This window comes from Micromonas commoda, chromosome 16, assembly GCF_000090985.2.
Source record: "Micromonas commoda chromosome 16, complete sequence".
Classification (NCBI taxonomy): Eukaryota; Viridiplantae; Chlorophyta; class Mamiellophyceae; order Mamiellales; family Mamiellaceae; genus Micromonas; species Micromonas commoda.
Window position 1 is genome coordinate 448,655 of NC_013053.1, and position 19,648 is coordinate 468,302.

Sequence of the window (19,648 nt, forward strand, 5' to 3'; positions counted from 1 at the left end):
CGCGCGATTTGGTGTGGAAACGAAGCGGGCGACCGCTTTCCCTGATGAACTTTCCACCAATCGGATTGAGTTTCTATCCGTCTTGGCAAGATGTGCTGACTGGCGCGTCCAACCAACCAGCAAACGAGGGTTAAGCTTTTTGCTGAGCTGGATTTGGCCAGGTTGGATTTTCCCGCCTCAAAGCGAAGGGATCCGACGGGGAAGACGCGAGTCCCGCCCCGTCGAGAAGCGCGGCGCTCACTCGTGTGAGCGCGCGCGGTCGCACATCGCGCGTCCGTTCCCAAGAGATTACCTCGCGATGTACACGATGATCGACGCGATCGGGGCGCGCACCGGCGCTCGCGCCGCGCGCGCGCCCAACTCCCACCGCGTTCGTCCCCAGCTGTGTCTCGGATCAGCACGCCAGCTTCAGGGTTCGCGAACCTACCCGAGCTCCAAGCCCTTCGCCGTGGCGACGACGTGCGTGGCGCAGCCCCCGCGCGATTGCATCCCGCGCGCGGCGCGATCCCTCCACCAGCCCGCGTCCCTGGCCGCCGCCGCCGCCGCCGCCGACGCCAAGGAGCTCATGTCCGTGGCGGGGGGCGTGCTCGGGGGCGGCGAGGCGCGGCGGATGAGGTTCGACGTGGCCATGAAAAATCTCGCGAGCGAAGTTCACGGCGCGGTGCGTTCCCGCGACGGACCCGGCCTCTCCCCAGCCTTCACTCGCCGGCGCCTCGCACCCATCGCGACCAACCTCGTCCGCGCGTCCGAGCCCTCGAACCGTCGAACCAACCCCCGACCGACCCGCCGCGCGCCCCCAATTAACCCACCCGCCCGATATATCGCAGTACGGAGAGTTTCCCCTCACCGGGCTGCTCAAGCTCCTCGAGCACCCCGCCGTCGACGAGGCCCTCCACGCCGCCGAGCACAAGGAGGGCAGCGTCGACGAGGCGGACAAGATCTCGCGCGCGCACGCCTTCTTCGAGGACTGCGACCCGAGCGTGGACGGATCGTGCGACCTCGAGCACACCGCTGACGCGTTTCAGCCGAGTTTAGTGGACATCGGGTCCGGCGCCGGGCGTCTGGTGCTCGCCGCGGCGACGATGCGGCCGTGGAGGTCCGTGGTGGGCATCGAGGCGTCCAAGCCCCTCGCGGGCCTCGCCGCCGCCGCGATCGAGAGGCTCGAGGCGTCCGGCGTGGTGGAGAAGGGCGTGCTGTCGTCGGTGCACGCCGACGCGAACCTCACGGGCGGCCGACTCACCACCGTCATCGCGCAGGATGTGCGGACCAAGGAGGCGCACGTCGTCGACCCGGCGGGGGAGGGCGAGCAGGGCGGGGACATCGCATCCGCGGCGTCGGCGCTCGCGGGCGCGGACCTCGCCATCGCCTACTCCACCGCCTTTCCCTCCCCCGACGGTTTGCGTCTTCCGTACCTCTCCGCCGCGCTCTCGGCGGTTATGCGACCGGGGACGATCGCGGTGACGTGCGATAAGTGGCTCGTCGGGAGACGGTTCGAGTTCGTGGACATGGTCAAGCTGCAGGGCGAGGACGGACCGGACGACGTGATACGCGCGTTCATATGGCGTCTGCGGGGCGAGGCGCCGGTGGCGGCGGCGGGTGACAGCACGCCGGGCGTCGAGGTTGTCGCCAAAGAGCTGGAGTCCATCCTGTACGACTACATGGACGAGGACGACGCGTGCTCGCAGAACCCGGACGCCGCGATGGCGCTGCTGGAGGACCTGGAGGATGAGCTGTCCGTGATGGACACCATGGACGAGGACGGGCTCTTGGACGGCGCGTGCGTCAACTCGGGCGAACTGGCCGCTTCGTGAGCGAAACCGAAGGGCCCTTTTGTTTGTTGTACTTGTACCCTGCCTAATAAGACGTAGTGGATCGACGACGTGAGTAACGAACGCGCGAGTGTAGTAGTACGATAACGCCGTCTCGATGATTCGCGATTCGAATGTACAATGGATGATCAGTACCCCCCGCCGCGAGCGAAGGCGCGCGACCGCCGCCCGCCCGGCTGGTTGAGGGGCTCATCCTCGATCTGCTCGCGCTGGTGCGCGAAGGAACCGACGCCCCCGCCGCCGTACCCGCTCGCGCCGACGCTTCCCCCGACCGGCGGCCCGTACGCGCTCGCGCCCGACGACGTCCGCTCCGCGCGGCGCTCGGACAGCGCCGACGATGCGACGCCCCCGCCGTAGCTCGCGCCGCCGAGTTGGCCGCCGCCGCCGCCCCTCGCCCTCCTGCCGCCCGCGCCGAAGGCGTCCGTCGCGGCGCTCACCGCGCTCACGCTGCTCCTGAAGCTCCTGCGCGGGGCAGCCGAGTCAGGGGTGACGCCGGCCCCTCCCGGGGCGGAGAACCTTCCCGCGCGGCGGTGCGACGACGGCAAGGAGGGTTCTCCTCCCGAACCTTCTCCGCCGACGGCTCTACGAACCGAAGCGACGCCCGACGCTTGCTCGGGTGAACCGGGCCAGTTCCTCGGCGACGACATCGGGGAATCGGTTGGATCGTTTTCCTTACCGCCCGGGCTTGCCGCGAGGCCCGCGCGAGCCCTCAGGGCGGCGCGTCGCGCCTTGTCCGCGGCTGCTGACGCGGATACGCCGCCGACGTGTAGGCCGCTGATGTCCAGATTCTTGGCGAGGACGTTCACCTGGAGGTGCACGCTGCCCATGCCCACGGTGACGGCGGGGGAGGCGTAGAGTTCCTCGCGGCGGATGACGCACCGCTTCCACCCGTCCAGCTCCGCGCGCGCCCCCGCGAAGAGCGCGGCGATCTCCTCGGACATGCGCGCGTTTCGGTTGTTCGCGCGCCAGCAGTGCGCCTCGACATCGTGAAAGCCAGGGGTGAGCGGGAGGTTGCAGACGCCGTAGGCTGCGAAGGCGTCGGTCTGCGCCCAGCCGTCGCGTTCGTACACGGCGAACACGAGCTTCGGCCATCCCTGTCGACGACGACGACGAGCGCGGTGTTGGGAAGAGGGGGTTCATCGTCAGTTGCGACGGAGGATCTCGCGCGAGGCTGTCGCGGGCGGAATGTCACCAACGGCAAAATAAAGCGACGGGGCGACCCCGCGGGCGCGCTCGCTCACCTGGACGCTGGTGGTGCTGAACTGCATCTGGAGCGGGTGCGACCACGCCGCGAGCTCCCCGCCGTGCGCGCTGGGCTCCGACGCCTGCGTCGCGCCCCCTCGCTCCCCGCGCTCCAGGTTCCAGTGCTCCCCGTGGACAACCTGCCATCGACACATCACTCCGCCGTGCACGCACGTGTCCTTGAATCCCGTCGCGCCCAAGATCTCGCCGAGGAAGACCACCTCAGCGGTGTCGGGCTTGACCTCGACGGACTGGCTCGCGCTCAACGCGCCTCGCAGGGGTGAGCGCACCATGGTCGCGGGTCGCGGCGCACGCGGCGGTGTGGCCGCGCGGCTCGCACCGAGGTCTGCGAAAATGCCAAATCCAAAAAAAAAAACCCAACGGTCCAACGGCCAAACACAAAAAAAACTCCGGTTTCAGTCACCGGACGCGACGACGTTCGCCGTCGAACGAAAAGGCGAAGCGAGCTCGCTTCGTATTACAGAAAAGACTTGATACCACTCCGTTGAGACCGTTCGAGCCGCGTGTCCCGCGCCCGGTGACGAGGACGCGACGCGGCGACGAAACCGCCTCCATCTCCCGCGCGAGCCCCACGCGAATGAATGAGCCTCACACGAATGAACCTCCCCCTCGAAACCCAAAGGGCGCCGGCCGTCCGTCATCCCCGCGCCGTCCGTCCGTCATCCCCCGCGCCTGGATCGCGTGGACCGGGCCGACGACGGCGCCGGGTCGCTCACGCTCGCGCTCCTCGTCCGCTTCGACCCCGCCTTCGGATCCGGCGCGGGGGGCTCGAGCTTGCCGACGGAATCGGAACCACCCTTTCGCCGGCCGCCGCCCCCGCCCCCGCCCCCGCCCCCGCGTCTTTCGCCGCGCCCGGCCTCGCCCCCGGAGTTGAGGAAATCGTCGTCCGTCTCGTTCGTCGCGTCCGCCGCGCCCATGCGGTCCGGGGTCGGGCGGTCGGAGCCCTCCGCCTTTGGCAGCGAGAACGATCCGCCGCCGTCGCCCAACTGTTGTTTGTCGTCGTCTCGCGCCTTGTCGGCTGATCGCGCGAGTATGTCGCGCTCCAGCTTTACCCCGCCGGCGGACCCGCTCTTCTGCGACGCGCTGAGCTGACCGGCGGCGCCCTGCTGCAGCAAGGAGGTCAGCGGGCCCGGGGAGTGCCCCGACGCGGACTCGTTGAGCGCCTTGCCGTTGCCCACCGTGATGGGCTTGAGCTTGTTCTCGGGGATCTGGATGGAGAGATCTTTGGGTTCCACGCGCGACCGGCGGGCTCGGTCCGCCTTCTCGTTGGACGCCTTCTCGTTGGATTCCTTGCCGAACCTCGTGGTGTTGAGGTCGCCCACGGACAGGTTGAGGGACACGTTACCGGCGCCCGCCTGCAGCGCCCTGGCGACGGGGGACGGGAGCTCCATGCTGCCCAAGTCCGCGGGCAAGCCCCCGCTGCCGGGCGACGGAAGGCCGCCGAAAGATAAACCCGTCGGCGTCATCCCGGCGCCCGCGAGGCCGCCGAAGAACCCACCGGGCGACGCCTTCCCGTCGCCGCTGAGGTTCAGCAAGCCGCCGGACGCGCCGAATTGGCCGGACGCGTTCAGCGCGTCGGTGGCGGCGTTGAGCGATTGCAAAAATTGACCCGCGCGATCACCCGACGAACCGCCTCCCATCGACTGACTCGCGATGCGCCGCGCAGCCTCCACCGCCGCCAGCGCCCCTGCGCCGAACCTCCCGGACCCGTCAAGCGACGTCGGGGTCCGTTCGGACGTCGGCGTCAGGCTCGCCACGCCGTTCGCGGCGTCGAGCTCGTCCTCGTCCATGGAATCGTCGGAGAATTGCGCGGCGAAGGAAGCGGCTCGTTCCGCGGCTTTCCTCGCGGCGACGGCGGCGGCCAAGGCGGCGTGCTTCCTCTTTTTGGCGTTATCCTTGGCGCTCTGATGCTTGTTCACCGTTACATGCCCGGATTTACCGCCGGATTTGGCGTTACTTTTGGCGTTAGCCTTGGCGGCGGCCGTCTTGGACTTGCCCTTCTTTGTGGGCGGCTCGTCGGAATCGGAGTCTTCGTCGTCGGGATCGTCCATCGGGTTCGGGGGTCCATTAGGGTTCCTCGGCTGGTTCTTGAAGTGCTGGTTGAACAGGTCTTTATTGTTCCGCTTCTCGTGCGGGCCCACGGTGTCGCCCTTGAACCGGGTCAGCACTTGGTTGATGTCGCCGGAGGAGTACTGGAAGAGCTTGTTGTTGCTGTTGAAGATGATGAGCGCAATCTGGCAGTCGCAGAGGACGGAGAGCTCCATCGCCTTCTTCATGAGGCCGTTCTTGCGCTTCGTGAACGTCACCTGCGCGTGCGCGGGCGGGGGCGCGGGAGAGTTCGGTCAGTGTCGGTTCATCTCGCGTCGGGGGCGGGGGCGCGCGGGCGGGGGCTCGGTCCGGGAGGGACTCCGATCGATCGCCCCTCGCTCGCAGTTTGGTTTTGGAAACGACGACGGAGGTCAAAGAGGGGCGCTTCGTTACCTGTCGGTTGCGCTCGTCCGCGATGCGCTCGATGCGGATCTTCTTGCGGCCGACTGCGTATCCGGGACGGGGCGTGCGTTAGCATCGCGCGGTGCGCGTCGGGTGCGGTCGGGACGGAGAGGGTGGGCGGGGAAGGTCGTCGGTTGACCGAGCGGTCCGTTTGACTCGACGTTCCCAGGCGAGGATGACTGGGTGCGCGCGGGGGTCGCGGCGGTGGGACTCACGCGCAGTCGGCTTCTTCTGCTCGGGCGACGGCGTCGACCCCGCCGATTTGACCGACGCCTTTCCTTTGGGCGGGTTACCCATCCTCCTCGTTAGCTTCGCTCGGTCGCCGCCGGCGTCGCCTGGGGGAACACGCGGGAGGGGATGGGGGCGCAGGAAACATGTCAGGCGGATTTGGACGAAACGGGGGACCGCCTTGACCGGCGCGCTGAGACGTTTCCGGAGCTCGAACCCGCGTCATTCGCGCCGCGTCGCGGTCACCGACACGATGATGGCTTCGCGTGACCGACGATGGGAGGTCGAGGGCGATCGCGGCGACGACGGGGGCGCGCGCGAGCGGGTCGCATCCGAGGGTTGGTTTTCCTCACCTTCCCGATCTGAGCGGCTTTGTTAAGAAAAGCCGGTAGCTGCGTGACCACCGAGAACGCCCTCCCGACCGCCTTTGCGACCTGAACGATGCGCGCGCGACAGGGTTGGGGCGCGATACGCGTGTGACCGAAGGTTTCGAGGCGCGAACTTTCACCGAACGACGCGCGTCCCGTGCGTCTGACGCACTGATGCGCCACCGGCGGTTCTCAAAACGTGACACAAATTTGGGAAAGTTTCGCCACCTTCGCGGTTGACCGTCAACCGTGGGAAAGAAACGGTCTCTCTGGGTCTGCGTCGACCCAATCCCTTCCCAATGGGACTCTAATGGGTAATGATGGCCCGGAAATGCCAATTTCTCAACTAGGTTTCCTGCGGGCTCGCGGAACGAGGCTGGGTCATTTAACCGTCAAAATAGCACGTCTCTATGGCGGCCAGTCTCAAATGTGGAGCCCCGTCACCGGGTCCGAGACATCGTTGTTGCTTGCGTCGGCTGGCCCAATTTGGCGGAATCCGGTGGAGGCCGCCCGCCTAATCCGCGCCGCGCGACGGCGCCCATCATCTCTCACCCGCGGACGCGACGCGACGCGACGCGACACGCGCACGATGGACCCCGAGGAGAGCACCCCGGAGGACCTCGACGCCTACTTCGTGTCCTTCCGCGAGGTCAAGACCGGCCCGTGCCATCGGTACTACCTCATCCGGGGAGACTCGCGGGGAGGGCAGACGCTCGGGGCTGTCGGTGTCCCGTCCTCCTCCGGCGCGGCGTCTGGCGCGCAGCCCGCGTACGACTACCGCAACGCGCGGAACTTCACGAACCACGGGACTCTCGCCACGTCGTCGAAGCGGGAGCTGATGACTTGGCTCGACGGCGTCGTCGCGGAGGGGATCGCGCGACAGGCGGTGGAGACGGGCGGGGGCGCCCCCGCCGAGACCGGCAGGGCGAACGACGACGACGGGGGCGCGGTCGGGGGCCAGCCGGGCGGGGGCTCGGGCGCGAACCCGTCCTCGCCGCGCGGCAGCGAGTGGATCAACTTCTCGCAGGATAAGTTCAGCTTCCCAGACGGCAGACGGGGCATCCGCTTCTACCTCGTCGACGCCCAAGGCGGCGCCACCGCCGCGGTGCTCGGCGAGGAACGCGACACCCGAGACGGCCATTACGTCTACCGCAAAGACGACGACTTCACCGCGGGACCGCCTTTAAACTGCGGTAACCTCACCGGCGTGCACAGGTGGCTCCGGGACATGTGCGCGGGAGGTGCGGGGGTGTTGTTGGGCACCGCGGGTGCGCACGTTCCCAAGAGGGGCGGCGCCAAAGGAGGCGGCGCCGGGCGGGGCGGCGCAGCCGGCGGCGGAAACAGAAACGATCGCGAGCACCCGCTCGACGTCCTCGGAAAGCGCCGCGCGCCGTCCGAACACCACAGGAGCTCGCACACCGGCGACGAGGACACGATCGCCACGCGAAGGCTTCGGGTGGAGGAGAGGGAGGTGCGTTGGCTGACCGCGAGGCGAGCGGCGCTCGCGTTCGTCCGCGAAGAGATCCACCCGCACACGCAATCGGAGATATCGAAAGTCGCGAAAGCTTTAGCGGAACACGTCGCCGACTCCGAGGAGGCTCATTTTCCGGGGGGAACGAACAAAGCGAAGGGGAAAAAGGCGAAGGAACGCGCGGAGAACGCGCTGGCGCGCGTCGTCGAGGCGCTCCGTTCGCTCTCCTCGCAGTACGTCTCGCTCAAGGTGATGGACGGCACGAACATCGTACGCTCGGTGGCGTCGCTGAGGACGCACCCCCACCCGACGGTGGCGAAGATGGCGGAAAGTCTGTGCACCCAGTGGCTCGGTTCGGTGCACAACGCGGTGGGGACGCTGGCGGCGTCGTACGAGCGCCCGCCGCCGCCGCCGCCCCCTACGCTAAACCCGAACACGGGCGCGAGCGGCGCAAAGAAACCCAAACCCGTGTACGACGAGGCTTTTTTGGCGGCGATGCGAAACGAGCCGCAGCTTCGCCGGACGCGTCAGAAAACGGTCGATAAAACGGCCGCGACAAACCCCGGCGTCGGAGGCGGGAGTGGGGGCCCCGGGGGAGTCGGTTCGGGGGGAGCGTCGGGCGGCGGGGGCGACGCCAAGCCGCCGCCCGTCGCCGCCCCCAAAGCGGAGCCTAAGGCGGCGGCCGCCAAAGCGGCGACGGCCAAGTCGCAGCACAAGTCGCCCCCGAAACACGCCGCGAAGGTTTCCCCGCCCGCCGCCGCCGCCGCACAACCCGCGGGGGGTAAGAAGAAGGGCGGATCTCCCGTGTTCGCGCCGCACAACCCGGGAACCCCCCTCGGTAAGGGTCGGAAGCTGTGCCTCGAGTGCAACGGCGTGGTCGGCTCTCCGACGCGCGTCTGCCCCCACTGCAACGCGACGCTGCCGTTCAAGCAACACGCCGCCAACTCACCCAAGGGCGCGGCGGCGAAGAACGCGGCGGCGGCGGCGAAGAGGAGGGCCTCGGCGGAAGGAGACGGTGGAGGGGGCGCCGGGGGGGGCGCGGGGGGCGGCGGCGGCGGCGGCGGCGGCGGCGGCGTCGGCGCCAGCGCGTCGGTGGCGCAGTTCCTCGGTCGTCACCGCGAGCGCTTCGTCTCGTGCAAGGTGTCGCAGCTCAGGCGGAACGTCCAGGAGGTTTGCGAGGGGGTGAGGGCGGTGCTCGACGCGGGCCGGGTGCAAGACCCGGGGGCGGCGAAGCACCTGAGGGAGATGAGCAAGAAGGTCGGGGAGGTGCGGCTGCTTCAGGGGGTGGTGGAGAGGCCGCGCGCGCGAAAGGAGGTGATGGGGCTCATCGAAGCCGCCGTGAAGGTGTGCAACCGACACGGCGTGTGAGCGAAGAGCAAGGCCGAGGAGATTATGCAGGCGTTCATGGATTACCAGAACGGGACACTCGTGCGGCACAAGGGAACGATGGTCGATTTCGAGGGTAAGGACGAGCTGTGAGCGTAAGTAGGAAGGCGTCGGCGGCGGCGAGGGACGACTCTGATGTGAATGGCGGTGCGAAGGCGAGAGACGTCGACGCGTCATCGTGAGCGGATGGTGCTTTGCTCTTTTATTAAAATGATTGTCGGGAAACCAATGGGGGCAAAAACCCGACGGCGCAATGAGAGCTCTGCCCATCGACGTTTGTGTGATCCTGGCGCTCGTTTTAACACGAGCCGAACATGCGTGTGGTTCGTCATCCAGTGATGCGCCTAAGCCGTGTCAATCGAGGCCGAGACACCGAAGCAAAAGAACAAGCAGACCTCACCCGAGACGCTGACTGCAAAACTGAATTGTTTCGTCGGGATCGTATACCTACCGGTTCCCTCGACCGACGCGGCGATGCCCCACTTACCCCATAACAGTTCCCTGTCGCCAGAGTAGCTCGAGAGCTTGCGTTTGTGAGCCTGATAAATGGCTTCCTGCTCGAGTTCGTCCCACTCGGCATACGCGTCGGAGGAGAGTTCGGAGAATGGTGCGTCGCCGGCGGCGAGCATCTGGCGTCTTCGCCCCATGTGTCCAGCTTGGAAGCTTCCATACGCGGTAATCGAGACCGTCTTGGACGCGAAGGTGTAGCCGAGCTTGACACCGGCCTCCGCGTTGGGAAGGAACCTGTTGAGAGCGTCTCTGATTGTAGAATCTCTGATGGAGTTGATCGGATTGATTTTAATGCCAATCTCGCATGTCATGTCATATTTTGATTTGCACAGCGCGGGAGTTGTACCCGCGCACTTCCCGTAGCACGTCGAGCCATATGGGCAATCAGCCTCAAAACCGATGGATTCAAGGCCGCATCCAGCGTCCCAAGCGCTGATGCCGAATGCGAGCTTTTTGAAATTGAACTCGAAGACGGTGGTGGTCGCTCCGTTTCCGTAGCACGTGCCCTCAGGATCGCAATTGGGAGCCACCGCGGCTCTCGCTTGTATATCATTTATCATCCTCAAAATCATATCCATGAGTAAACTGAAACTCTGGAGTTTGCGTGATCTCCAAGGGCTCGTAAGGCCGGTGGCGTTAATACCTTGGATCTCACCTTCGATCACGGCATCGACGATTGCGCGATCTCTTTCGTTGAACAGAGCATGGTTCATGTTCATCTTCGCCGGGAGGGTGAGGTCCTCGTTGGGGTCGCCGCTTCTGCATGAAGGGGAAGGGTCCCACGTGGAAGACTCCCAAGGAGGCATATCGATTTCCTTCTCGACATATTTCGTGATGATGAACTCGCGTGAGGGCATGACGAATCGCACGGGGGCGCCTGAATCCTTCTCGTCGTAGTATTCGACATTGTAGAAGCCAGTGTACGGAACGTCGGAACCCTTTGTGAGGAAGGCGAATTCAAGCTCGCTGACGGCGGTCTCGATCGTGAAGTGCCTGATCATTTTCCCGGAGCCATCGGTTGCCAACGACTCGCCGACTTTCTTCGCCTCGGTGACGTTCCAATTCATGGGCATCCTACCATCCGACTCTTCGCAGTAAAACGCCTCGCCGCTATCGATATCGATCTGCTCGGTCACGATGCGTCTCGGCGACCTGTACTTGTGAAGCGTGGACGTTGGGAACTCGGGGTTTGAGATGGTTTCGGACGCTGCTGCGGTGTCGGCGTCGTAGAGCATGGTATGTTTGATGTCAAGGTATTCGGGAAGCGCCGGACAGCCGTCGCCCTCGCACTCGGGCCCCGCGGCCATGTGCCAGTTGCCGTAAGGGTCTGTGCCGTTGAATTCGTCGTCGCACGGGATGCGCTCAGTGTATTCCATCTCGAAGTCATACATGCCGAAACCGGGTTTCATTTCGCCCGCTTCGATGTCCAGTCCGTCCCAGTCCTCGATGGCGTTGAAGAGACCTGTTTCAGGAAAGTGGTTTTCATCAGTCAGTCACGGAAAAATAATTGGACATGGAGGATTCACCGAGGTGGAAAAATCTTACCGATGAGCTCGTACATGCCGAGCAGCTTACGTCCGTTGATGACGTCGAAACCAGCCTCGGAGAAGACCTTGCCGACAACCTCCTCGAAGGTCATCTCGGCTCCGTCGAGGATGATAAATCCAGCATAGGTGATGATCTTGACGACGTTGCCCGTCTTGGACCTCGCGGCGTCTGGAATGCGGTACCAGCCGAGGACCATGAGCGACAGGAACGCGCCGTTCTCGGACTTGATCTCGAACTGCTTGAGTTCCGCAAAGGCGGAGTCAGGAAGAGCAGATGTGAGTGGCGCCGGTTCCCCGTTGGCTGCGGTTCTCACGACAGAGCCCTTGGTTCCGTCGCCGGTGTTGACGCGCATGATGCCGTCAGGGGAAGCCTTGGTCTCCTTGCCCAGCTCGACCATCATGAAGGTCATGGCGCTGTTGATGCCGATGAGCGCGATGACGAAGAGCACGAGGCCGATGATGAACTTACGCATACGTTTCTGGGACTTCTTGGAGGCTTGATAGAGCTCCGCGGCGCGCATGAGCTCCTTGGGGTCGACGGTGCCATCGCCGTCCTGGTCGAACACCTTCAGCGCGGGCTGTACCTTGTCGGGGAGGGTCGAGATGGAGACGGAGCCCTCCTGGTTCGACCTGCGCAGGACGGCGTAAGTGCTGAGCATGGTCTTGAACTCTTCCATGTCGAGAACTCCGTCGCCGTTGGCGTCGATATCCGCGAACACGGCCTGGACGTCCTCGGGGAGGGCGCGGACGTTGATTCCGCCATCCTCGGAGAGGAGGGCGTCGTCGCCGGAGTTGCCGTTGGCGCCGGAGATGTAGCGGAGCATGACGCCGGAAGCGCGATACCTCGGCGGCTTGCGTTAAGGTGGCCGATACGCTCGGCCTGTGGGGGTTGGTGGTTCTCGGCCTGTGGGGGTTGGTGGTTCGGGTTACGGCATGCGGAGGGTGCGCTGCGCGTCGTGTCGGTCAGGATTATCTCGCGTCGGTCAGAGGCATCGCCTGGAGAAACGGCCGGCGATTGGCCCAAGTTGAAGGGGTGGGCGAGAAACATGAATCCCATCGCAAAGAACGAACCCTTCTGACTGAAAGAACACCCGCAGTGGACGTGGAAACAACCGCACGGCGCGATTTCTCCCGAACTGCCCTCCGACCTTTCGAGGCAAAAATCCAGAGTCACTTTGATAAGAAAAAAATCTCAGATTGCGCTATCAGATCAATCAACCCTAAACCCTAAACCCTCTTCTTGACGGGTGCGGCGTACATTCAGCTCGCGTCCTCGACGAACGGATCCCAACGGAACGCCCTCGTCGCAAAAATCTCTCTCCTCCACCTCACCGCCACCACTCACGCGTTGACCCTCGCGTCGATCCGCGCCCTGTTCTCGTCGAACGCGCCGACGTGCCTCTTCACCCACTCCGCCAAGTCGGCGTTCGACACCCCGATGACGTACGTTCGGGGATCTTCAATCGTCTCGCACCTCAGCGACGCCGCGCGCAGCACGGACTCCACCGCGAGCATGCGACGCTGCGCGTTACCCCTCGTGCCGGGACCCGCGCCGATGAACAGACCGGACGGGAGAGCGCCGGCGGACGGCGCCGCGAAGGACTCGAGGAGGACCATCGTCGCCACGATGGACTCGGATCGGGTCATGCTCATGAAGGACACGCGCAGGGGCTGCGCGGACGCCCTGGTCTTTTCTCCGGGCGGCGCGCTCCGTCCGCCATCCTCCCCCTCTTCCAAAAAGTCGGCGACGAGGTCAACGGACACGTCCAGAGACGTGTCCAGACCCAAGATGGGATCCTCGTACACCCCGCGCTCCACGCCCTCGCGGAAAACCGCCCGCGCGGCGGCGGCTCGCTCGGACCGCATGAACGCGTCGCCGCCGCCGGGTTCAAGCGCGCACGACGCGATGGCCGCCTCGGCCCCCGCGCCCCCGAGTAACGCGTCGAACATCAGCGAGAACGACTCCCTCGACGCCCCTTGCGTGTCTCGAAGGCCGTCGGGAGAGAGCGACGACTGAAAGGACTTTCCGCGGCGTTCGTCCCCGGACCCTCCCCGGACGGATTGAAGCGTCGCGAATTGATCCAAAGCGTCTTCCCACCGACCCGCCCTCCCCAGCGCGGTGATGTACGCGTGCCTGGTGACCCTGTTGTGCCCCACGCCTCTCGTTGACATCTCGGCGACGAGCGCGTCCGCGGTGGCGGCGTCCCCCGCGGCGGCGCAGGCTCCGAGGACGGAGCCGTACGTGTACTCGTCGGGCTCGAGCGAGCGCGACGTCTTGACCTCCTCGAAGAGCTCGAGCGCCCGGCGCAGGCCGTCGAAGCCCCTGGCGGCGCACGCGTGGATGAGCCTGTTGTACACGTCGAGGCCGACGACGTCGTCCGCGTCCGTCACGTCCGTCACGTCCGTTACGGCCGTTACGGCCGTCACACATTTCTTCATCGCGTCGAAGGCGTCGAAGGCGAGCTCCGGTTTCCCCGCTCGCGTCGCCGCGTCTATGAGCAGGACGAACGTCCTCTTGTTGGGCGCGATCGCGCCGTCGGCCACCATGGCGTGGTATATCTCGAACGCCTGCTCCGCCCTGGGCTGCGGAGCGGACGCGCACGCCTCGAGCAGCGAGTTGTACGTGGACTTTCGCGGTTTAAACCCGTCCCGCCGCATTCGACCGAAAACCTCGAGCGCGACGTCCGCCATGCCCCCCGCGCTCACCGCCGCGAGCGTCGTCTCGTACGTCTCCCGGCTCGGTCTCACGCCCGCGTTGACCATCTCCTGGAAGCTCCTGGCGACCAAGTCGGGTTGCTTCGCGCGTTTGGCGGCGACGATGAGCGAGTTGAACGCCGCCGGCGGCGGCGCGACGTTATTCGCGAGCATCTCCTCGAAGAGCTTGCACGTGCGAATCAGCCGGGGCTTCGGACCCCGTCGCTTGCCCACGTCGGTGTTGACGAGGAGGTTGAGCAACACGGCGTACGTGCGAGGCGTGGTGGTTAAGCCGGCGCGCTCCATGTCCTCCTTTATCTTGAGAGCGTCGGCGACTCGCTTGGAACGGACGGCGCATTCCATCGCCAAGTCGAACGTTCGCGATGAAAACGCAAATCCGTTGGCCACCGCCGCGTCGTACACGTCGATGGCCCGGCCGGGACCCACGGACGGGTTGTTCCGAGCGGCTAACATCACCGCGACGTACGTGGACTCCGTGGGTTCGATACCCGCGTTGGTCATCTCGCGCACCGCGGAGAGCACCGCGTCCATCGAATCGCACCGACGGATGACCTCGTTGCACCGCCCGACAGCCTCGGGCGCGTTGACGCCACTCTCCTTGCCGCTGACGCCGCTCTCCTCGCCGTCGACGCCACTCTCTTTGCCGTTGACGCCACTCTCCTCGCCCGCGATGGCGGCGACGACGGCGGGGTCGTAGAGGAACGCGAGGTCGGGGTGGCCGCTCCCATCCGGGGGCGGGGTCGGGCCCTTTGCCGCTCCTTTGGATATCGCCGCCTTGGCCGAAGCCGCCTTGGCGTCTATGTCGTCGAACGTGGCGAAGATGTTCAGGTCGCCGTCGTCGATGGTTCCCCGGAAGACGGCGGATGGATCGGGCCGGGACGCGAGGGAGCGCATCAAGGAGTCCTCGAGGGCGTCGTCGTCCAGGTCGATCGTTCCCATGAACACGGCGCCACCCTTACGACTCGCCGGTTCTCCCTTGGCGTCGGCGTCGGCGGCCTTCTTCTTCGGCGCGCGCCTGCGTCGGCGTCTCTTCTTCTTCTCGGGTCGGGGCGCGCCGGTCCCGTCCGCGTCGCCGCCCGTCGCGGCGGGGGCGAACGCGCCGAGGCGCCGAGACGTCGCGACGACCCGGTTCGCGGTCATCGAGACCGCGGACGCGCGTAAGGGCGCGACGGGCGCGACGCCGCGCGCGCTCATGCCCGACGCGCCTCGCGCCGGGCGCCTCGATGCGAGCGGCACGAGGCCGCGCGGAGCCAGCGCCGTCGCGGCCGTCATGGCTTCGCAGTGCGCGTCTGGGAAAATTGGCACTGCAGAGGTGGCCTTTTTGCCGCCAAACAGCCAGAGCCTCATCCTCTTCTTGTGTGGCTCAGGAACGCGCGAAATATTCCTATGGGGGTTCAGTTTATTTCGCCCAATTATCGAGTCACTCGTTCGAATCCGTGCGAACATTCACGCACGCACGATGGGCCCAAACACGGTTTGCGCGTTTCATTTCCCGACATTTCCCTTCATTTCAACGCCTATAAAAATTCGCAGGGCCCACACGACGCCGCGCTGTCCGCACGGTCGCCGCACATAGAACCGAGCTCTTCGCGGGACTCCGACGTTCGATAGACGCTCGTAACCCGCGCGTCGTACGTGTCACCTCGCACGAACCCACCGCATCGATCGACGGAAGGGACGCCAGCGGAAGGTTGCTGAGCGGATAACCTTATGAGCGCCATGTCAGCTTCGATGGCTGCGCGCGTCGCGTTCGCGCCCGCGGCGTCGCGCGTCGCCTCCAAATCCGGGAAGAAGCAGCGCGCCGCGGCGCGACGGGCGGGCCGAACGGCGCGTGCGCATCACGGGCGCCTCGTCGTCCGCGCGGGCGATCTCGACGACGAACTCGCAGCCATCAACGCCGCGATCGAGGCGCTCAAGGCTGAGAACGACGCGATGTTGGCGAGCTCGCTCGACTCCGTGGCGACGGTGGTGGAGACGCCGCCGCCGACCGCCGCGCCCGTGGCGCCGCCGCAGGCTGCCGCGCCCCCCGCCGCGCCCGTGGCGCCGCCGCAGACCGCCGCGCCCCCCGCCGCGCCGCCCGCGCCGCCGCCGCAGACCGCGCCCCCCCCCGCGTCGCCTCCCGCCCCGGAGACCGCGGTGCCTCCTCCCGCGGCACCCCCAGCTCCGGCCGCGGTTCCCGCCCCGGCCGCGGTTCCCGCCCCGGAAGCCGCGGCGTCTCCGGAGTGGCTGAACCCCGCGCCCGCGGCGGCTCCCGCCGCTCCAATCGCGCGCGTCGCCCCTCCCGCCGCCGCGCCCGCGTCGGAAAAGGTACGCCCCGACGTCTTATCCACGCATCGATTCATCCCTCGCGAAATGATCTTTTCAAACGCATCGCGATTCGATCCGCCGCTCAACCCTGTTGTTCCGACCCTTCGTCCCCTCTTACCCCTCTTACCCCCTTCACAGATCCGCTTCGACGAGTACGCCAAGGTTGACTTCGGCGGCCACGACCGCGTGGAGACCCACGGAGGCGTACACATGCTGTGCGTGGAACACCCGGATGGATCAAAGTCCGTGACGCTGACCCAAAACGACTTACTCCCCGCGGGCGGTTCCCTCGAGTGGCACTGGGCGTGCGTCATGGAGGGGAGCGACGAGTGGTGCCTTCCCCCACAAGGCGCGGTGCTCCCCGGGGGTACGAACGACGCGGGCGACGGCAAGGCGTCCAGGACCCCGTTCGGCGGCGACGGCAAGATTGTCATGCAGTTCCCCCGGGGCGTGGGCGATGACGTCGCGCGGCTCGTGGGTATCGTCGTCCGGAACAACTCTGACTGGCTCCACGCCGACGTCGGGGACCTCACGATTCCGCTGATGACGCCAAACTCCAACGGGATCCTCAAGGCGCTGTCCGCCGGCGAGAATAAGAAGAACCAGGAGCACGGCACCAACCTCTACAACAGGTTCTGCCGGATCAACGATAAGCTCAGCGAATCGCAGCAGGCGGGGCCCCAGGGCGCCGCCGCCATCTTCGCCACCCTGCGCCTATCCGCGGTCCGCCAGCTGGACTGGTACGCCGGCGGTAACTACCAGGGCAAGGACATGGCTCACATGCAGAAGGTCATCTGCGAGCGCATGGCGCGCGCGTCCGCAACCTCCGAGGACGGCATGTCTCGACAGCTGTACCGCGCCGCTTTGGGCACGCTGCCTCGCGGCGGCGGCAACGGCGACGACATCCGCCTCGGCATCCTGCAGCTTATGCGCGAGAACGGCATCAAGGAGGGGCACCGCCCGGGTATCGAGGACCCGTTCATCGCGCAGTGGCACCAGAAGCTCCACTCCAACACCACAGTCGATGACATCTACATCTGCGAGGCGTACCTCCACTTCCTCCACACCGGCAACTGGGACGATTTCTGGACGCACCTGTGGGACAACCACGGTTTGACCCGCGAGGACCTCGCGGCGATGAAGGCTGGCTGGCGCACCGACGGCATCACCGGCCCCGGCAACCACCTCCCGCAGCTCATCAACCCCATGAAGCATTTTTACTGGATCCTTCGCATCACCCACGGCGGCGGCAACATGGATTCCGCGATGGATTTCGCCAGGGGGAAGATGCCCGAAGACGTTCAGAACGAGATCTACGACCTCCTCGCCAACAGGGACGAGTACTGGGCCCCCAACAAGATTGTCGAGCTGCGCGAACGCCTCTCCGGCACCTGGAGGTACGGGGACGTGACCGAAAGAGACGTGGTTTTACTCGACATCGCCATGGAGAAGTTCTACAGGCAAAAGATCGAGGGCTTGGACTTAACCGGGTGGGACTACGACGCGAGGCTCGGCCAGCTCGAGATGTCCATCCGCAACGTGCTGGTGGGCCAAGATTTCGACAGGCTCGTCACCGCGTACGACTTTTTCCGAAAGGCAAACGGGGGCGAGAACGGTTTGACCCGCTGGAGCCCCGAGTGGGCCAAGGTCATGGACGCGGCGCTCGAGTCCGTCTCGCTCGCCATGGAACACCACATGGACCAGCTGTGCGAACTCGTCCAGCACCCCGCCGACGTCATCGGCGAGCAAGCGCAGTGCGATCCCGCGTACATCACGAATTTCGGCGAGGAAGTCGTCCGCGGGCACTCGATGTTTGCCGTGTCGAGGATGCTCAGCGAATCCAGGCCCGGGGTTCGACAAGCCGCCGGGCGCTCACCTTGGGACGTCGCCGCGCTCGGCTCGCCCCAGCTCGCCTCCTACGCCGGCGTGGTCACCGTCACCGAGCTCGCGGACGTCCAAGGCGTGGACTACTCCGCCGCCCCGGTGGTCATCCTCTCGGCCAAACTGGGCGGGCTGGAAGATATCCCCCCCGGCGTCGCCGCCGTGCTCACCGCCGCGCCCGTCGACTTGCTGTCGCACATCGCGATCCGCGCGAGGCAGACCGGGGTGCTCCTCGCCGCGATGCCGGACCCCGCCGGCTGGGAGGCGTTGGTCGCGAGAGCAGGCCAGGGCGTCAAGATCGAAGTCGTCGGCGAGGAGATTAAGGTTTCCGAGTCGGAGCTCGGGGCGGCTGCTGTGGTGTCTGCGTCCTCCTCGACCGCGGGCGCGCCCAAGCTCACGCTCGTCCCCAAGGCGGACACCGCGGACTGGCTCGTGACTCCGGATAAGTACGCCCCCGGCGTCGTGGGCGGTAAGTCGTCTTCGCTCGCCAAGCTCGGCGTCTCCCCGGCGATCGCGACCTTCGGCGCCGCCGTTCCCGCGTCCACCGCTTTGCCTTTCAACGCGTTCGAGAAGGCTCTGGCGGCTGATCCCGCGACTAACGCCAAGGTGACCGCCGCTTTATCCGCCGTCGCCGCCGCGGACGCCGCCGGCGACGCCGCCGCTCGCCGCGCCGCCCTCGACGCGATGCGATCGACCATCGCGTACGATCTCGCGATGCCCGACGACCTCGTCGCGCCCCTCGCCGCCGCCGCGGCTGCGTACGGGAACACGTGCGCGCCCGCCGACGTCTACCAGGCTGTCAAGAAGGTGTGGGCGTCCAAGTGGAACGAACGCGCGTTCCTCTCGCGGAAAGCCTGCGGCGTGCCGGACGATTCGCTGCACATGGCGACGTTGCTCATGGAGGTTGTCCCCGCGGAGCACGCGTTCGTGCTGCACACGGCGAACCCGCTCACCGGCGACGCCGGCGAGGTGTTCGGCGAGGTGTGCGTCGGGTTGGGCGAGGCGTTGGTCGGTAACGAGCCGGGAAGCGCGCTGTCCTTCACGGCGGCCAAGACCCCAGGTTCAATCCCGATGGTTAAACAGCTGCCTTCCAAACCCATCGCGCACCGAACGCCGTACACCACGATGATAGTTCGCTCCGACTCGAACGGCGAAGATCTCGAGGGCTTCGCGGGTGCCGGACTGTACGATTCCGTCACCGTCGTGGCCACCGAGGAGAGCGTCGTGAGGTACGCCGACGAACCGTTGGTTTGGGACGAGCCGATGAGGACGCGGCTGATGTCCAGGCTCGCCGAGCTGGCAGTCGCGGTGGAGGCTGAGATGGGATGCCCGCAGGACATCGAGGGGTGCGTCGTCGGCGAGCACATCTACGTGCTTCAGAGCAGGAACCAGGTGCTGTGAGGTTCGTCGTCGCGACCGGAATCTTGTTTTGTTTGAATGAACTTTTACGTGTTGTATTGGACCTGTATTGGAACTGTCGCGAAGTTTAGGTCTCGTTCACTCGTTCCCACCCGCGCCTTCCTTCCCGATTGTTTTCACCTATCGTGCGAATGCGCCTTGGGGTCGCGAGTGAGGTGCCCCGACCTCGCGTCGTACATCCCCTTGTCCCTCGCGATGATCTCGTCCTTCATCGTCCGAATCTTGTCCATGTCC

General features: G+C 66.0%; 7 protein-coding genes across 7 annotated transcripts; 3 read left to right on the forward strand and 4 right to left on the reverse strand.

The window, feature by feature from the left end:
* Positions 1-253: 253 nt before the first annotated feature.
* Positions 254-1,914, forward strand: MICPUN_106628 (predicted protein). Its single transcript, XM_002506702.1, has 2 exons — positions 254-661; positions 828-1,914. Exons 1-2 carry the CDS (start codon positions 299-301, stop codon positions 1,809-1,811), a joined length of 1,347 nt encoding a protein of 448 aa, XP_002506748.1. The 5' UTR covers positions 254-298; the 3' UTR covers positions 1,812-1,914.
* A 43-nt stretch (positions 1,915-1,957) lies between these two features.
* Positions 1,958-3,364, reverse strand: MICPUN_64869 (predicted protein; the record flags this gene model as incomplete). The annotated part of the gene is made up of 2 exons (XM_002506849.1): positions 1,958-2,923; positions 3,071-3,364. 2 exons carry the CDS (start codon positions 3,362-3,364, stop codon positions 1,958-1,960), a joined length of 1,260 nt encoding a protein of 419 aa, XP_002506895.1.
* A 387-nt stretch (positions 3,365-3,751) lies between these two features.
* MICPUN_64870 (predicted protein) lies at positions 3,752-5,879 on the reverse strand (the record flags this gene model as incomplete). Its single annotated transcript, XM_002506850.1, has 3 exons — positions 3,752-5,398; positions 5,574-5,626; positions 5,798-5,879. 3 exons carry the CDS (start codon positions 5,877-5,879, stop codon positions 3,752-3,754), a joined length of 1,782 nt encoding a protein of 593 aa, XP_002506896.1.
* A 609-nt stretch (positions 5,880-6,488) lies between these two features.
* Positions 6,489-9,017, forward strand: MICPUN_64871 (predicted protein; the record flags this gene model as incomplete). Its single annotated transcript, XM_002506703.1, has 1 exon — positions 6,489-9,017. One exon carries the CDS (start codon positions 6,489-6,491, stop codon positions 9,015-9,017), a length of 2,529 nt encoding a protein of 842 aa, XP_002506749.1.
* Positions 9,018-9,215: 198 nt separating this feature from the next.
* MICPUN_109649 (predicted protein) lies at positions 9,216-10,695 on the reverse strand. The gene has a single exon (XM_002506851.1). The coding sequence runs from the start codon at positions 10,616-10,618 to the stop codon at positions 9,380-9,382; it is 1,239 nt and encodes a 412-aa protein (XP_002506897.1). The 5' UTR covers positions 10,619-10,695; the 3' UTR covers positions 9,216-9,379.
* A 1,574-nt stretch (positions 10,696-12,269) lies between these two features.
* On the reverse strand, positions 12,270-14,338 carry MICPUN_53601 (predicted protein; the record flags this gene model as incomplete). Its single annotated transcript, XM_002506852.1, has 1 exon — positions 12,270-14,338. The coding sequence occupies one exon, from the start codon at positions 14,336-14,338 to the stop codon at positions 12,434-12,436; it is 1,905 nt and encodes a 634-aa protein (XP_002506898.1). The 3' UTR covers positions 12,270-12,433.
* Positions 14,339-16,885: 2,547 nt separating this feature from the next.
* MICPUN_107266 (predicted protein) lies at positions 16,886-19,479 on the forward strand (the record flags this gene model as incomplete). Its single annotated transcript, XM_002506704.1, has 2 exons — positions 16,886-17,905; positions 18,059-19,479. 2 exons carry the CDS (start codon positions 16,886-16,888, stop codon positions 19,394-19,396), a joined length of 2,358 nt encoding a protein of 785 aa, XP_002506750.1. The 3' UTR covers positions 19,397-19,479.
* Positions 19,480-19,648: the final 169 nt, after the last annotated feature.

Coding starts and splice junctions, on each gene's coding strand:
- MICPUN_109649 (XM_002506851.1), bottom strand. CDS start 10,618: ATGCCCATGAATTGGAACGTCACCGAGGCGAAGAAAGTCGGCGAGTCG.
- MICPUN_106628 (XM_002506702.1), top strand. CDS start 299: ATGTACACGATGATCGACGCGATCGGGGCGCGCACCGGCGCTCGCGCC. Junction 662..827: donor CGAGCGAAGTTCACGGCGCG/GTGCGTTCCCGC, acceptor GATATATCGCAG/TACGGAGAGTTTCCCCTCAC.